The 16,922-nt window shown below is 35.6% G+C and overlaps 1 protein-coding gene across 4 annotated transcripts in view; it reads right to left on the bottom strand.

The window, feature by feature from the left end:
- PARPBP (PARP1 binding protein) overlaps window positions 1–16,922 on the bottom strand; it is a 68,362-nt gene that overhangs the window by 30,381 nt on the left and 21,059 nt on the right. For 3 of the 4 annotated variants that reach the window (XM_086401038.1, XM_086401039.1, XM_086401040.1), the window contains 2 exons: window positions 11,949–12,119; window positions 10,508–10,662 (listed from right to left, as the gene is read on the bottom strand). The exons of the other annotated variant lie outside the window; for it this stretch is intronic. In XM_086401038.1, coding sequence (XP_086257164.1) covers window positions 10,508–10,662; window positions 11,949–12,119 — 326 coding nt within the window. The remainder of the gene's footprint in view (window positions 1–10,507; window positions 10,663–11,948; window positions 12,120–16,922) is intronic. 4 annotated transcript variants of the gene reach the window in all.

Raw genomic sequence — 16,922 nt, 5'->3', positions numbered from 1 at the left:
AAAGGCAAAGACTTTAAATCCATAAAGAAAAAGAGTGTGAGAGAGGAGACAATAGTCGAGAGCAGAGACATGTTATGAAACTACAGAAAGACGAAGAGCAGATGGAAAAGTATAACTGACTACCCAGAACAGAGAAAGCTACAAGCCAAGTAACTGCTCAGAGAGACACCAAGAAGTAGTAATCTCAGAAACTGAAGGCAATACTGAAGGCTATGGTGAAGGTGTCACTGCAAATAAGAAAACTGATTAACAGTATATACAAGGAACACTTAGATCCCTAAATCTCCTGTCTTATTCTGAGCAGTCAGGACTAGTGAATTTCTCTCACTTCAGAATGGAAAGCAGGATCATGCTTAAGAAACTAAGCCAGGGAGGCTCCAGACCTAGAGGCATCAACAACTGAAAATAGAGAGACTGAGTAAAAGTCTGCATGTTCAACTGGGCGACTCAGAAGCAAGTTACCCTACTTCAAATCCCAGAATATTGCTAGCCAGATGAACTATATTCAAAAGGAGACTAAAGGATGCCATTGTGGAAATTTGGGGATAAGTTCCAAAGGAAAGACCTGTAGTTATTTACATTTGGAGAATCCCCAATAAAAAAGCCAATTGGTGTGACTATGCTGTTCTAATCAGGCCTCATTCTTAAATATAAAACAACAGTCTAGAATCATACCACATTTTAGGAGCACCTTTAACTTGAAAGAGGGCAAAAGAAACAAAAACACTCAACTTAGATAAAACAAAGACTATTCAGGAAGCAGATAAAAATAATCTTAAAGAGATAAATAAAACATAAGACCACATACAATTACATGTGAGAATGATGATATTTATCTCCCATTTACCCTTTCTCAGGAAACTACTTGAGCAAAATAAAAGGTTTAACCAATAAAAAAATAAAGTCATGAAATCCAGGAAACAAGGCAGAGGCAAAGAAAATTCACAAGGTGATAAAGCTTCATGGGTGACACTCTGAAACAGGCCTGGCAAGCAAAAGTACATAGACTGAATGAAGAAGACAGATGACTTTCCAGAAAAAAAAGTCTGCAAGGGCAAAAATCAGAACTGATAGATGACCTAATAAAAAGAAGAAAATGTATAGTTTCACCAGCAAACTTGATAAAGAATTAATGATAAAAAAAGAATTAATGATAAATGTATAAAAAGCAAAGCAGAAGAAAAAAGTAGATAATCATTGACTTCAGAAAAACAAAAATGTATACAAGATAGGAAGTATAATAATAGTATATAATATAGTTTAGCTGCAGGCAATATACAGAGCTGTAACAAGTGTGCATATGTGTCTATGTGTGTGGAAGGAGGGGGAGAGGAAAAGAGGAGTGTTGGGAGGTTAGTGAGTAGGTGGCAAATCCTCATCTCCCATGGTAGGAAGTTAACAGGTAATGTCTAAACTTGAAACTCAAATATAGCTGCATAGACTGACAAGGGTTTAATACCTAAAATATACAAACAGCTCATAGAACTCACTATCAAAACCCAAATAATCCAATCAAAAAATGGGCAGAAGACTTGAATAGACATGTTTCCAAATAAGACATAGAGATGGCTAACAGACACATGAAAAGATGTTCAATATCGCTAATTATTAGAGAAATGCAAATCAAAACCACAATAAGGTATCACCTCACACCTGTCAGAATGGTCATCATTAAAAGTCTATAAATAACAAGTGCTGGAGAGGATACGGAGAAAAGGGAATCCTCAAACACTGGTAGAGGGAATATAAACAGGTGCAGCCACTATGGAAGACAGTATGAAGGTGCCTTAAAAAATTAAAAATAGAACTACCATTATGATCTGGCAATTCTACTCCTGGGTAGAACTGAAAAATCTGGAAAAATTGAAAATACTAATTTGAAAAGATATAAGTAGCCTAATATTCACAGCAGCTCTATTAACACAGCCAAGACATGGAAGCAACCTTAGTGCCTAACAACAGGTAATTGGATTAAGAAAATGTGGTATATATTCACAATGGAATATTACTCAGCCATAAAAAAGAATGAAATCTTGCCATTAGCAGCAATGTGGATGGACCTAGAGAATATTATGCTTGGTAAAGTCAGAGATACTAAATGATAGCCTTCACATGTAGAATCTACAAATGAATGTATATACAAAACAGAAGGAGATTCACAGACACAAAAAACAAACGTATGGTTACCACAGTGGGTAGGGAATAAATTAGGAATATAGGATTAATAGATACTATTATACATAAAATAGATCAGCAAGAAGTATTTACTGTATAGCACAGGGAATATACACAATATCTTATAATAACCTATAATGGTATATAAACTGCAAAAATACTGAATGCTTTATATTGGAACTAACATTACATTGTAAATCAACTATTGCAGGAGACCCTGGTTTGATACTTGGGTCAGGAAGATCCGCTGAAGGGACAGGCTACCCACTCCAGTATTCTTGGGCTTCCCTGGTGGCTCAGCTGGTAAAGAATCAGCCTGTATTGAGGGAGACCTGGGTTTGATCCCTTGGTTGGGAAGATCCTCTGGAGAAGGGAACGGCTACCCACTCCAGTATTCTGGCCTGGAGAATTCCATGGACTGTATAGTCCATGGGGTTGCAAAGAGTCAGACACGACTGAGTGACTTTCACTTTAGTTACTTCAGCTTTAGCTATGTAGAGACGTGGATAGACTTAAGAGTCTGTCACACAAAGTGAAGTACGTCAGGAAGAGGAAAACAAATATCATATATTAACACACATATTTGGAATCCAGAAAAATGGTACTGCTAAGTCACTTCAGTTGTGTCCGACTCTGTGTGACCCCAGAGACGGCAGCCCACCAGGCTCCCCCGTCCCTGGGATTCTCCAGGCAAGAACACTGGAGTGGGTTGCCATTTCCTTCTCCAAAATGGTACATATGAACCTATTTCCAGGGCAGGGATAGAGACACACATGTAGAGAAAAGACATGTGGATGCAGGGGGGATGGGAATAATGGGATGAATTGGGTGATTAGGATTGACATACACACACTACCATGTGTAAAATAAGTAGGCAGTAGGAACCCACTACAGAGAAGCCAATGGCACCCCACTCCAGTACTCTTGCCTGGAAAATCCCATGGACGGAGGAGCCTGGTAGGCTGCAGTCCATGGGGTCGCTAAGAGTCAGACATGACTAAGCGACTTCACTTTCACTTTTCACTTTCATGTATTGGACAAGGAAATGGCAACCCACTCCACTGTTCTTGCCTGGAGAATCCCAGGGACGGGGAAGCCTGGTGGGCTGCCATCTGTGGGGTCGCCCAGGGTCAGACACAACTGAAGCGACTTAGCAGCAGCAGCAGAAACCCACCATAGAATACAGGAAGCTCAGTTCGGTGGTCTGTGATGACCTAGATGGTTGAGATGAGGGTGGGAGGGAGGTCAAAGAGGGAGAAGATATATGTATACATATAGCTGATTCACTGTATTGTAGAGCAGAAACAAAATGATGTACAGCAATTATATTCCAATAAAAAAACAGTATAAAATTTCATAAAAACTGTATAAAAATTCCATTTAAATGAGGTAAATATAGAAACAAACACAAAAAATATTAACAGTCGATTCCTCTGAGGACTTTATTACTGTAAGTCTGTAGTACCATTTGATTTTAACAAAATATACATATTTTGTTTTACTAAAAATAAAATATTCTTTAAAATTGGGGGGAGGAACTAAGATGGCAGAGGAGCAGGATGGGGAGAACACTTTCTCCCCCACAAATTCATCAAAAGAACATTTAAACGCCAAGTAAATTCCACAAAACAACTTCTGAATGCTGGCAGAGGATATCAGGCACCCAGAAAAGCAACCCATGTCTTCGAAAGGAGATGTTTTATCAATGGTGCTGTATAGAAGGAGAAGTTTTGAAACTACTGTAAAAATAAAACTGATAACTGGAAGCAGGAGGCTTAAGTCCAAACCCTAACTCCAGGGAACTCCGGACTCCAGGGAACATTAATTGACAGAAGCTCATTAAGCACCTCCATACCTACACTGAAACCAAGCACCACACAAGGGCCAACAAGTTCCAGGGCAAGACATACCAAGCAAATTCTCCAGCAACACAGGAACACAGCCCCGAGCTCCAAGATACAGGCTGCCCAAAGTCACCCCAAAACCATAGACATCTCATAACTCATTACTGGACACTTCATTGCACTCCAGAGAGAAGAAATACAGCTCCACCCACCAGAACACCGACACAAGCTTCCCTAACCAAGAAACCTTGACAAGCCACCTGTACAAACCACAGTGAGGAAACGCCACAATAAAGAGACCCGCACAAACTGCAAGAATACAGAAAGGACACCCCAAACTCAGCAATTTAAACAAGATGAAGAGACAGAGGAATACCCAGCAGGTAAAGGAACAGGATAAATGCCCACCAAACCAAACAAAAGAGGAAGAGATAGGGAATCTACCTGATAAAGAATTCTGAATAATGATAGTGAAATTGATCCAAAATCTTGAAATCAAAATGGAATCACAGATTAATAACCTGGAGACAAGGACTGAGAAGATGCAAGAAAGGTTTAACAAGGACCTAGAAGACATAAAAAAGAGTCAATATAGAATGAATAATGCAATAAATGAAATCAAAAACACTCTGGAGGCAACAAATAGTAGACTAACAGAGGCAGAAGATAGGATTAGTGAATTAGAAGATAAAATGGTAGAAATAAATGAATCAGAGAGGAAAAAAGAAAAACGAATTAAAAGACATGAGGACAAACTCAGAGACCTCCAGGACAATATTAAATGCTACAACGTTCGAATCATAGGGGTCCCAGAAGAAGAAGACAAAAAGAAAGACCATGAGAAAATACTTGAGGAGATAATAGTTGAAAACTTCCCTAAAATGCGGAAAGAAATAATCACCCAAGTCCAAGAAACCCAGAGAGTCCCAAACAGGATAAACCCAAGGCGAATCACCCCAAGACACATATTAATCAAATTAACAAAGATCAAACACTAAGAACAAATACTAAAAGCAGCAAGGGAAAAACAACAAATAACACACAAGGGAATTCCCATAAGGATAACAGCTGATCTTTCAATAGAAACTCTTCAAGCCAGGAGGGAATGGCAAGACATACTTAAAATGATGAAAGAAAATAACCTACTGCCCAGATTATTGTACCCAGCAAGGATCTCATTCAAATATGAAGGAGAAATCAAAAGCTTTACAGACAAGCAAAAGCTGAGAAAATTCTGCACCACCAAACCAGCTCTCCAACAAATACTAAAGGATATTCTCTAGACAGGAAACACAAAAAGGGTGTATAAACTCGAACCCAAAACAATAAAGTAAATGGCAATGGGATCATACTTATCAATAATTACCTTAAACATAAATGGGTTGAATGCCCCAACCAAAAGACAAAGACTGGCTGAATGGATACAAAAACAAGACCCCTACATACGCTGTCTACAAGATACTCACCTCAAAACAGGGGACACATACACCGAAAGTGAAGGGCTGGAAAAAGATTTTCCATGCAAATAGGGACCAAAAGAAAGCAGGAGTAGCAATACTCATATCAGACAAAATAGACTTTAAAACAAAGGCTGTGAAAAGAGACAAAGACGGTTACTACATAATGATCAAAGGATCAATACAAGAAGAAGATATAACAATTATAAATATATATGCACCCAACATGGGGGCATCGCAATATGTAAGGCAAATGCTAACAAGTATCAAAGGACAAATTAACAATAACACAATAATAGTGGGAGACTTTAATACCCCACTAACATCTATGGATAGATCAACTAAACAGAAAATTAACAAGGAAACACAAACTTTAAACGATACAATAGACCAGTTAGACCTAATTGATATCTATAGGACATTTCATCCCAAAACAATGAATTTCACCTTTTTCTCAAGCGCACATGGAACCCTCTCCAGGATAGATCACATCCTGGGCCATAAATCTAGCCTTAGTAAATTCAAAAAAATTGAAATCATTCCAAGCATCTTTTCTGACCACAATGCAGTAAGATTAGATCTCAAAAACAGGAGAAAAACTATTAAAAATTCCAACATATGGAGGCTGAACAACACGCTGCTGAATAACCAACAAATCACAGAAGAAATCAAAAAAGAAATCAAAATTTGCATAGAAACGAATGAAAGTGAAAACACAACAACCCAAACCTGTAGGACACTGTAAAAGCAGTCCTAAAGGGAAAGTTCATAGCAATACAGGCATACCTCAAGAAACAATAAAAAAGTCAAATAAATAACCTAACTCTACACCTAAAGCAACTAGAAAAGGAAGAAATGAAGAACCCCAGGGTTAGTAGAAGGAAAGAAATCTTAAAAATTAGGGCAGAAATAAATCCAAAAAAAACAAAAGAGACCATAGCAAAAATCAACAAAGTCAAAAGCTGGTTCTTTGAAAGGATAAATAAAATTGACAAACCATTAGCCAGACTCATCAAGAAACAAAGGGAGAAAAATCAAATCAATAAAAGTAGAAATGAAAATGGAGAGATTACAACAGACAACACAGAAATACAAAGGATCATAAGAGACTACTATCAGCAATTATATGCCAATAAAATGGACAACGTGGAAGAAATGGACAAATTCTTAGAAAAGTACAACTTTCCAAAACTGAACCAGGAAGAAATAGAAAATCTTAATAGACCCATCACAAGCACAGAAATTGAAACTGTAATCAGAAATCTTCCAGCAAACAAAAGCCCAGGTCCAGATGGCTTCACAGCTGAATTCTACCAAAAACTGAGAGAAGAGCTAACACCTATCCTACTCAAACTCTTCCAGAAAATTGCAGAGGAAGGTAAAATTCCAAACTCATTATATGAGACCACCATCACTCTAATACCAAAGCCTGACAAAGATGCCACAAAAAAAGAAACCTACAGGCCAATATCACTGATGAACATAGATGCAAAAATCCTTAACAAAATTCTAGCAATCAGAATCCAACAACACATTAAAAAGATCATACACCATGACCAAGTGGGCTTTATCCCAGGGATGCAAGGATTCTTCAGTATCTGCAAATCAATCAATGTAATACTCCACATTAACAAATTGAAAAATAAAAACCATATCTCAATAGATGCAGAGAAAGCCTTTGACAAAATTCAACATTCATTTATGATAAAAACTCTCCAGAAAGCAGGAATAGAAGGAACATACCTCAACATAATAAAAGCTATATATGACAAACCCACAGCAAACATTATCCTCAATGGTGAAAAATTGAAAGCATTTCCTCTAAAGTCAGGAACAAGACAAGGGTGCCCACTTTCACCATTACTATTCAACATAGTTTTGGAAGTTTTGGCCACAGCAATCAGAGCAGAAAAAGAAATAAAAGGAATCCAAGTTGGAAAAGAAGAAGTAAAACTCTCACTGTTTGCAGATGACATGATCCTCTACATAGAAAACCCTCAAGACTCCACCAGAAAATTACTAGAACTAATCAATGATTATAGTAAAGTTGCAGGATATAAAATCAACACACAGAAATCCCTTGCATTCCTATACACTAATAATGAGAAAACAGAGAAATTAAGGAAACAATTTCATTCACCATTGCAATGAAAAGAATAAAATACTCAGGAATATATCTACCTAAAGAAACTAAAGACCTATATATAGAAAACTATAAAACACTGATGAAAGAAATCAAAGAGGACACTAATAGATGGAGAAATATACCATGTTCATGGATTGGAAGAATCAATATAGTGAAAATGAGTATACTCCCCAAAGCAATTTATAGATTCAATGCAATCCCTATCAAGCTACCAACGGTATTCTTCACAGAGCTAGAACAAATAATTTCACAATTTGTATAGAAATACAAAAAACCTCGAATAGCCAAAGCGATCTTGAGAAAGAAGAATGGAACTGGAGGAATCAACCTGCCTGACTTCAGGCTCTACTACAAAGCCACAGTCATCAAGACAGTATGGTATTGGCACGAAGACAGAAATATAGATCAATGGAACAAAATAGAAAGCCCAGAGATAAATCCACGCACATATGGACACGTTATCTTTGACAAAGGAGGCAAGAATATACAATGGATTAAAGACAATCTCTTTAACAAGTGGTGCTAGGAAAACTGGTCAACCACTTGTAAAAGAACGAAATTAGACCACTTTCTAACACCATATACAAAAATAAACTCAAAATGGATTAAAGATCTCAATATAAGACCAGAAACTATAAAATTCCTAGAGGAGAACACAGGCAAAACACTCTCCGACATACATCACAGCAGGATCCTCTATGACCCACCTCCCAGAATATTGGAAATAAAAGCAAAAATAAACAAATGGGACCTAATTAAACTTAAAAGCTTCTGCACAACAAAGCAAACTATAAGCAATGTGAAAAGACAGCCTTCAGAATGGGAGAAAATAATAGCCAAGGAAGCAACTGACAAACAACTAATCTCAAAAATATACAAGCAACTCCTACAGCTCAATTCCAGAAAATTAAATGACCCAATCAAAAAATGGGCCAAAGAACTAAGTAGACATTTGTCCAAAGAAGACATACAGATGGCTAACAAACACATGAAAAGATGCTCAACATCACTCATTATCAGAGAAATGCAAATCAAAACCACTATGAGGTACCATTTCACGCCAGTCAGAATGGCTGCGATCCAAAAGTCTACAAGTAATAAATGCTGGAGAGGATGTGGAGAAAAGGGAACCCTCTTACACTGTTGGTGGGAATGCAAACTAGTACAGCCACTATGGAGAACAATGTGGAGATTCCTTAAAAAACTGGAACTAGAACTGCCTTATGATCCAGCAATCCCACTGCTGGGCATACACACTGAGAAAACAAGAATTGAAAGAAGCACGTGTACCCCAATGTTCATCGCAGCACTGTTTCTAATAGCCAGGACATGGAAGCAACCTAGATGTCCATCAGCAGATGAATGGATAAGAAAGCTGTGGTACATATACACAAAGGAGTATTACTCAGCCATTAAAAAGAATACATTTGAATCAGTTCTAATGAGGTGGATGAAACTGGAGCCTATTATACAGAGTGAAGTAAGCCAGAAAGAAAAACACCAATACAGTATACTAATGCATATATATGGAATTTAGAAAGATGCTAACAATAACCCTGTCTACGAGACAGCAAAAGAGACACTGATGAATAAACAGTCTTTTGGACTCTGTGGGAGAGAGAGAGGGTGGGATGATTTGGGAGAATGGCACTGAAATATGTATAATATCATATATGAAACGAGTCGCCAGTCCAGGTTCGATGCACGACACTGGATGCTTGAGTCTGGTGCACTGGGACGACCCAGAGGGATGGTATGGGGAGGGAGGAGGGAGGAGGGTTCAGGATGGGGAACACGTGTATGCCTGTGGCAGACTCATTTCGATATATGGCAGAACGAATACAATATTGTAAAGTTTAAAAATAAAGTAAAATTTAAAAAAAAAAGAAAAATAAAATTAATTATCTGCTGTCTGAGAAGAAATGGCCAGTCAATATATTATTTGGATGTGCAGAAGATGTCACTGATATTGACTATAAGTCATATTCAAATCCTCTTCCAAATTCACTTCACTATAATAGATATCCATATAAGAAAATAGGGATTTCCCTGGTGGCTCAGCAGCAAAGAATCCACCTGCCAATGCAGGAGACACGGGAGACGTGGGTTTGATCCCTGGGTCAGGAAGACTCCTTGGAGGAGGAAATGGCAACCCACTCCAGTATTCTTGCTGGGAAAACCCCATGGACCGAGGAGCCTGGCTATAGTCCATAGGGTCACAAAGAGTCCGACACAACTGAGTGATTTAGCACAAGCATAAGACGATAGAAGGAAACAATTCAGAACAAAATCCTGAGTATAATTCTTCCTGGAATCTTAAAATGGAAAGAAGTTTCACAGAATAAGAAACAGCAATTAAGAGAATGGGTTCCAGGGTCAGAACTGAATTCAGGTCCCAACTGTGCTACTTAACAACAATGTGACTAAATTCAGTTTCTTCCTCTCTAAATTGAGTATTTATCTTGAATTTAGGTGGAATAGCCATGTGATTATAATTTATTAATCTAGATTTTAAAAACTGAAGTACAGTTGATTTATATGTATTCATTTCTGGTGTACAGTAAAGGGATTCAGTTACACATACACATATTCTTTTTCATATTCTTTTCCAATACAGTTTATCACAGGATATATAGTTCCCTGTACTAAACAATAGGACCTTGTGGTTTACCTGTTTCGTATATAGTATCCAATAGTTTGTATCTGCTAATCCCAAACTCCTAATTTATCCCTCCTTCCTAAATTCTGCCATCCTCCTTATCTGGACATTTTGTTTCTCATTCCTAGTTTGGTTTGATGTTTGATCATCTCAATAGCTCCTATTTTTCTATCCACTTGATTCTGTGAAGTTTTAAAGACAGACTAATAACACATATTTGTCATACCTTGGATTTGAGACTTCTCCAAGAATTTCATCTAATTTGTCAATGAAATTAATAAAATTAGACAATCCTTTTATATGTGCCCTTAAAGGATCAGATGGTGATGGTGCATATCCTTTCCCTCCAAGCTCTATTGTTCTAATAAACGATGTGGCCACCTATGATTTAAAACAGATGGTTATGTTTAATGATTTAGTAAAACTACATCTTATTTTATGAACCTAGGCACATTTACACATTTCTATGTATATAGGTAAGGTGACTCATTTTTTTATGATTCATGCTACATTTTCATTCAGAAGCAAATTAAAAAAAAACAGGTGTCATGCAGAAGCTGTGCTAGCCAGAGTGATGGCAACATACAGATAGAAACTGAGACTGAAGAGTCGAGTTAGGGACAAATTAAGGGCATAAGAGTACGTTCCCAAGAGTATATCACTGTTGAGAATTCCCTGGTGGTCCAGTGGTAGGACTCCACAGTTCCGCTGTAGAAGGGACAGGTTCAGTCCCTGGTCTGGGAGCTTTACAGTGCAGCAGCAGCAAAAAAATAAAAGAAAGTATATCACTGTCTATAAAGCATTAGACAGTGATATTCTATAAAGAATAAATATATTCTTCAACAGATTAACTACTGGCTACTGGAATTGTTATATGGAACAAAGGGATTTTTCAGTGCCAACTGTGTTGAGTTATTCAAGGTTGGACAATTAATTCTACTCTCCTAAATCTTAGCTTCTTTATTTGTAAAATAAAGATTTAGATGAGATAATTACTAAGCCCCATCTAGCTTTCACATTTCAGGATTATTTGACCATGTGTAGTTCAAAAGGCCTTGCTTTTACTATGATAAAAAATACATGCTTGATGGTTATACATTAGGCCATCTCCATCAAAAACAAAATGTTATAAAGCTGCATTTTCCAAAGTATATCCAAAGAAAGAAAAAGAAAAATCTCTGAAATTTAAATAATCTGAGAAAAGTTCCATAGTTAAATTATTTAGGAAACAACAAATTAAATAGCAAGGTTAACTTAAGCCGAGTTCCTTATGGCAGGACTTCTCAGAGCTTTTGATATAAACTCATGTGTTCTGTATATCCAAAAAGGGTATACATGATTTCCAACTTTTTGCCCTTGGAAATATTTATTCAAAGAACACTTAATAGGAAATTCTGCCTCTGGAAATTATTTATTTCAGGAAAATTTAACTGCACTAGCATTCTACAGAACACATGTAGGCAAACACTGCTTTAGAAAATATTCCCTTATTAACTTTGAAGGATATAGTAAGGAAAAAAATACCGAAGACTTTCAAATACATGAGGCAGAACACATATTCACAATTTAAAAGTTGTTATATCATAGTTACAAGAACTCTACATTAAGGTACATGGATCCACAGTTCAGAATCTCTAAAAAATCTTGAAAATATAACATGTCCATACCAAAAAGATAGACATCTGTTTCTCTCGAGCAGCATGTTTCAAATCAGTGAAGGCTTCTCTTCCAAGTCCTCTATCAGGAATATTGAGAATATGAGCCAGAGCCAAGTCATTCTTCGAATTCACTAGCAGGTTTAAATATGAGTAGATAATTTTCTTTGCTAGTAACTGTACCTGTACAATAAAATATTTCCTTTATTGAAGATTTCTAAATTCACAAATAATCTTTTTAATATGCAGTAAAATACTTATGATCATTCAATGACAAATGCTTACTCAGCTCTTTGGGAAATGAGAATTGCCATATAAACCAAAAATTTGGTTTGAACAAAGAACATATCCTTGCTCATGAAACTAACTTGCCATCAATGAAAATCTATAAATAACAACTATCATAATTGCTGGAAAATGTCTTCTTAGAAATGATATAAAAGGTACAGCTGCATTTCTGATGAGACCTGATCTCATTCCCCTACATACATTTGCCACTAAATAGTAACCAATAATGAAGTCCCCTGAAGCATAAGGGACGGGCCTATGGGCACTATTTGGTCCTATACCCATGCCTCTTTACAGGGCAAGATATAAGGGCTGAAGTTAAATTGCTCAATTTTTTAAGAATTACAAGATACTGACTTTCATAATACCAAGAAACCAACTGAGTATTAAAAGAGATTCAACCAAATGTTAGCAAATAATAGCAAGTAGCTGTTGTTGGCATTAACTACCCTAAAACACAGAACTATAGACTGTTGAAGCACAAGATAAAAATAATATTTGGGAGAACTTGATATGTTCATCAGTTCTTTCATATATGAATAATCCTTCACAGTCAAATGATAAACCAGGGCATTCAAAGATCTTTTTTGTTCAAATTAGCTAATCATAGCTTTTCAAGGCCTTGCAACTTCTACTACTACAGAATTAATAATATGAATTCCCACAGGTAACAACTACAAAATATTAGGTAAATTTTTTAAAACCTAACTATGTAAAGACATGGACAGCATCCAAGAGCAGACACAAGCTGGAGAAGAACTTAATTTTAGAAGAACTGCAACAAATAGGGTAAGAATTTCAAGTTTGTGGTTATTCAATAATAGGGGAATTGTGATTTCCAGTAATAGTGACTGATCATGTGAACCCCTTAAATAACAAACATTAAATACTAAATTAAAAATTTTAAATACTACTAAAAGATACTGGGAAGTATCCAAAAAATAGAAGCTGGAGAAACATTTGGTTTTAAAAGAATTGCAATAAGAAGGGTATGAATTAAGTTTGAGGTTTACTGGCCCAAGTTTCATGACTGTGGCTGTGGAAAACAGACGTGACTAAAGGTGCCAGAGATTAGAATTCAGGGCTGGGAAAACAGCTAGAAATTTAAAATAGGAAATTCTGGAAACAACTGAGATTATAAATAGCCAAAATCCCTAGCTGACAGCAAAACTATGCAAGCATAGGGAAGATTTCACAGGCTCCATCTAAAACACAGACAGTAATCAGAAAGAAATATATGCTAGAAAGATTGAGTTATAAAGAACTGGAGCTATGGGTCTGAAGGTTTCTTAAACCAAGTGCACTCCACAACTGTGTATAGCTTAAGTGACAGAGAGCTGAAGCTGGACAGGCTTGAAATATTAAATATACAAAGCCAAAACCTGTCCGAACAACTGGAAAATTCAGGAAAATCCCTAGGAAAAAGGAATCCATGGAAAGAATAAGCTCCATATCATTCCCAAATACTTGGCTAACTGCCAAATTTGGCAGGCAGAGGGAAAGGTTACAAAAGCCAAGCTGAAAAAAAAAGAAAAAAAAACACACACACAGTAAAGGGAAATCATAAGAGAGTTATTCAAAAAGCTGCAAGCCACCAAGGAGACAAAATATAAAGTTGGAATCCAGGCAAGTCACCTGCATACCAGAACAAAAAACCAATGTTCACAAGAAAAAACTAGAGTTTGTATAAAATACTACCTATGTCTTGGTTTCATCCAAAAATTACTAGACAGTCAAAGAAAAAGGAAAGTGTGACTCCTTTTCATGATAAAAAGCAGTCAATAGAAAATGTCACCAAGTGGACCTACGTATTAGAATTTAGCTGAAAGAAGATCAAAGAAACTGCTATAGTCAAAGAACTAAAATAAAATGTGTTCAGTGAATTAAAGCAAAGTATGTTATTGGTGACTGAGAGGAAATGACAACAGAAAAGTGGACACTATAATGGAAGAAAATTCTAGAGATAAAAAGTACAGTAACCAAAACACAATATTTGCCAGGTGTGCTCAACAGCAATTTGGAGAAAGTAAAAGAAACTATGCAAACATACAGATATATCAATAGAAATTACCAAATCTGAAAAACAAAAGAGAAGGAAAAAAAAAAGAAGAAAGAATCAACGTATCTGTAATTGAAATCTCTGTAGAGGCGTGAAAGAGACAGAAAATATATTTGCTGAAATTATAGACAAAAGCATCCCAGATTTGATGGAAAACATCAATTTATTGATCTAAGAAGCTACTCAAGCAGGAAAACACAAAGAAACTCACTCCTGTAACTTACAATTGAACTCTGACATCCAAAGATGAAAAATCTTAAGAGCAGCCAGAGCAAAATGACATATTACATATGCAAGATAAGGTTAACAGATCATCAAAAATTAAGTAAGCCAGAAGAAATAGAAACAACATATTAAATATGCTGAGACATGATCTTAAAAATTACAATTACAGTAGTCAAGATGGCATAGTATTGATTTCCTTCCCATGGCAGAAACTTTGGAACCTAAGTGATACTCAGTCTTAACTTTCCTATTTCCTTGAGGCACTAAGGGGTGCTCCCCCTCTTATTTTTTAACAGATACTTTAAATAGACTGGAAAATATGTTTTAATGAAAAGACTTCTCACAGGAGTATATATATTCTTGGAAAACACACAAATCTTACTATAAATTGCTAATATGTTACAATTTAATTCCACCTTCTGTGAAAAAAAGGAAAAAATATTACATAATGAGCATCAGGAAATTTTCAGGCCTATAAAGATGGACTTAACCTGTCTTCATATAAACACTAATATAAGCATTCTAATATAAAAACCTTACAATTTAGTCATTCCCCTAATGAGGATCATTTAGATTCCTCCAAATTTTTATTATAAACATTGCTGCATGTATATTCTAATACATGATCTCCCAGTATACATGTTGAGTGTTTTTACTGTACTACTTTTTTTATTTTAATACATACTGCCAAGTGTTGTTCACTTGTACCTACTTATACCCTCACCTATAGTGTAGGAGAGTTCCCATTTTCCTATACCCTGGCTAATGCTTAGTGTTGTAAAACTAAAATTTTTACCTATTTCCTCTCATTACCAAGAAGACTAAGCACCTTTTTAAAATTGTGGTGGCCATCTTTATTTTTTTTCATATTAATTGACTGCTCTTTCTTTTGCATAACTTTCTATTGTGTAATTTGTTTGCTTTCTTATTATTAACAGTAGTTCTTTTTATACCCCGGCAAAGATCTTCTCTCAGTCTGTTGCTTACTTTTTATTACTGTTAACAGAACAGGTCAAGAAATTTATGCTTTGTAATGATTAAATTCATTAATCTTTTCCCTAATCTTTTTTGTTTTCTGGGTCTTAAGAAGCCTTCTCAACCTTGAGATTATAAATATTTCTTTTTAATAAGTAAATAAAAATTGTTAAAAAAAAAAAAAGATAGCACAGTATTTACAAAGAGACAGACACTCAGATAAATGAAACAGAACAGTCCAGGAAGACACCCAACTCAGAGAGTGGCGGCAATTGATCATCTACATATAAAACAAATGAACCTCACCTATACCTCACATCTTTTATAAAAATTAACTCAAAGTAGACCACAGACCTAAATGTACCAGAAGAAAACAGGACAATATCTTCATGAATTTGAATTAGGAAGAGTTATTACATATGACACCAAAGGTATAATCCATAATATGAAAAAAAATTGATAAATTGGATTTCATCAAAATTAAATTACCTGTATGTGCTCTCATCTTATTCTCACCCTTTCAACTACTTTCACCCTGCTCTGGAATCCAGTTTTTATTTTCTTTTTTTTAATTCTTAGATGTTTCTCTCAGAATCTTCACTTGAAATCCTCCCCTTGGCTATTATCTTAGGAAAATGGACTCAGAAAGGCTAACCTCAACTTGTGTTCAAAACTTATGAAATTCATAAACTATGCAGTGACTGATAACTTAGCTAAAGATTCAATAATTTATCATCTGTAAACTCTAAGAAAATATTTTCCTTATTAAAATTAAGATTTCTTCATATTCTGTCTAATCTCATTAAGAAGCATAAGAGAGTTAAAAGGTAGAAATAAAAACTTACAAATCAATAGAAAGTTTCTTAGACAATTATTAAGGAAGCTTCAAGTTCATATACATACTAAAAGCAATTTTAAAGATAACATGCTTTGGGATTACTTAAGTTTTATGTGAAAAAAAAATTATTGAAACATGGGAGGCAGTCAAGGTCAATTAAAAAAATCTCAATGGACAGGAAAAGGTTACCTTAAATATGGACTCAAAATATAATTTAAGCAAATCTGATTAAAACAAACAGTTTGAATATTAACTCTACGAAATTATTTTTCTTAAGTATTAAAGATACTAAATGTTACCTTTGCAGAGAAGATCTCCGACTTTCCAGTATAAAGTAGCAATTCACATATTCTCCTTCTTATTACCTGTTATAACTCTGCATATCAGTCAATTATAATTCTCTACATAAGTATCAATACTTTCTAATACTTTGTTTTCTTAAGTCTTTCTACTATTTTATGGGTTCCATGAGAGCAAATGATGTATCCTCAGGGCCTAAAAGAATAACTGGCATTATAGCAGGTAATTAATCCATTTTTATTAATAGGTTCTCAATCTGCTTTTATTCAATGGTAAATGAAGGAAAAACTAATACATGTAG

This window comes from Bos grunniens, chromosome 5, assembly GCF_055505025.1.
Source record: "Bos grunniens cultivar Pamir isolate PY7600 chromosome 5, Bosgru_T2T1.0, whole genome shotgun sequence".
NCBI lineage: Eukaryota > Metazoa > Chordata > Mammalia > Artiodactyla > Bovidae > Bos > Bos grunniens.
The sequence above is the reverse complement of the archived record's forward strand: the minus strand, read 5'-3'. Positions and strand labels throughout refer to the sequence as shown.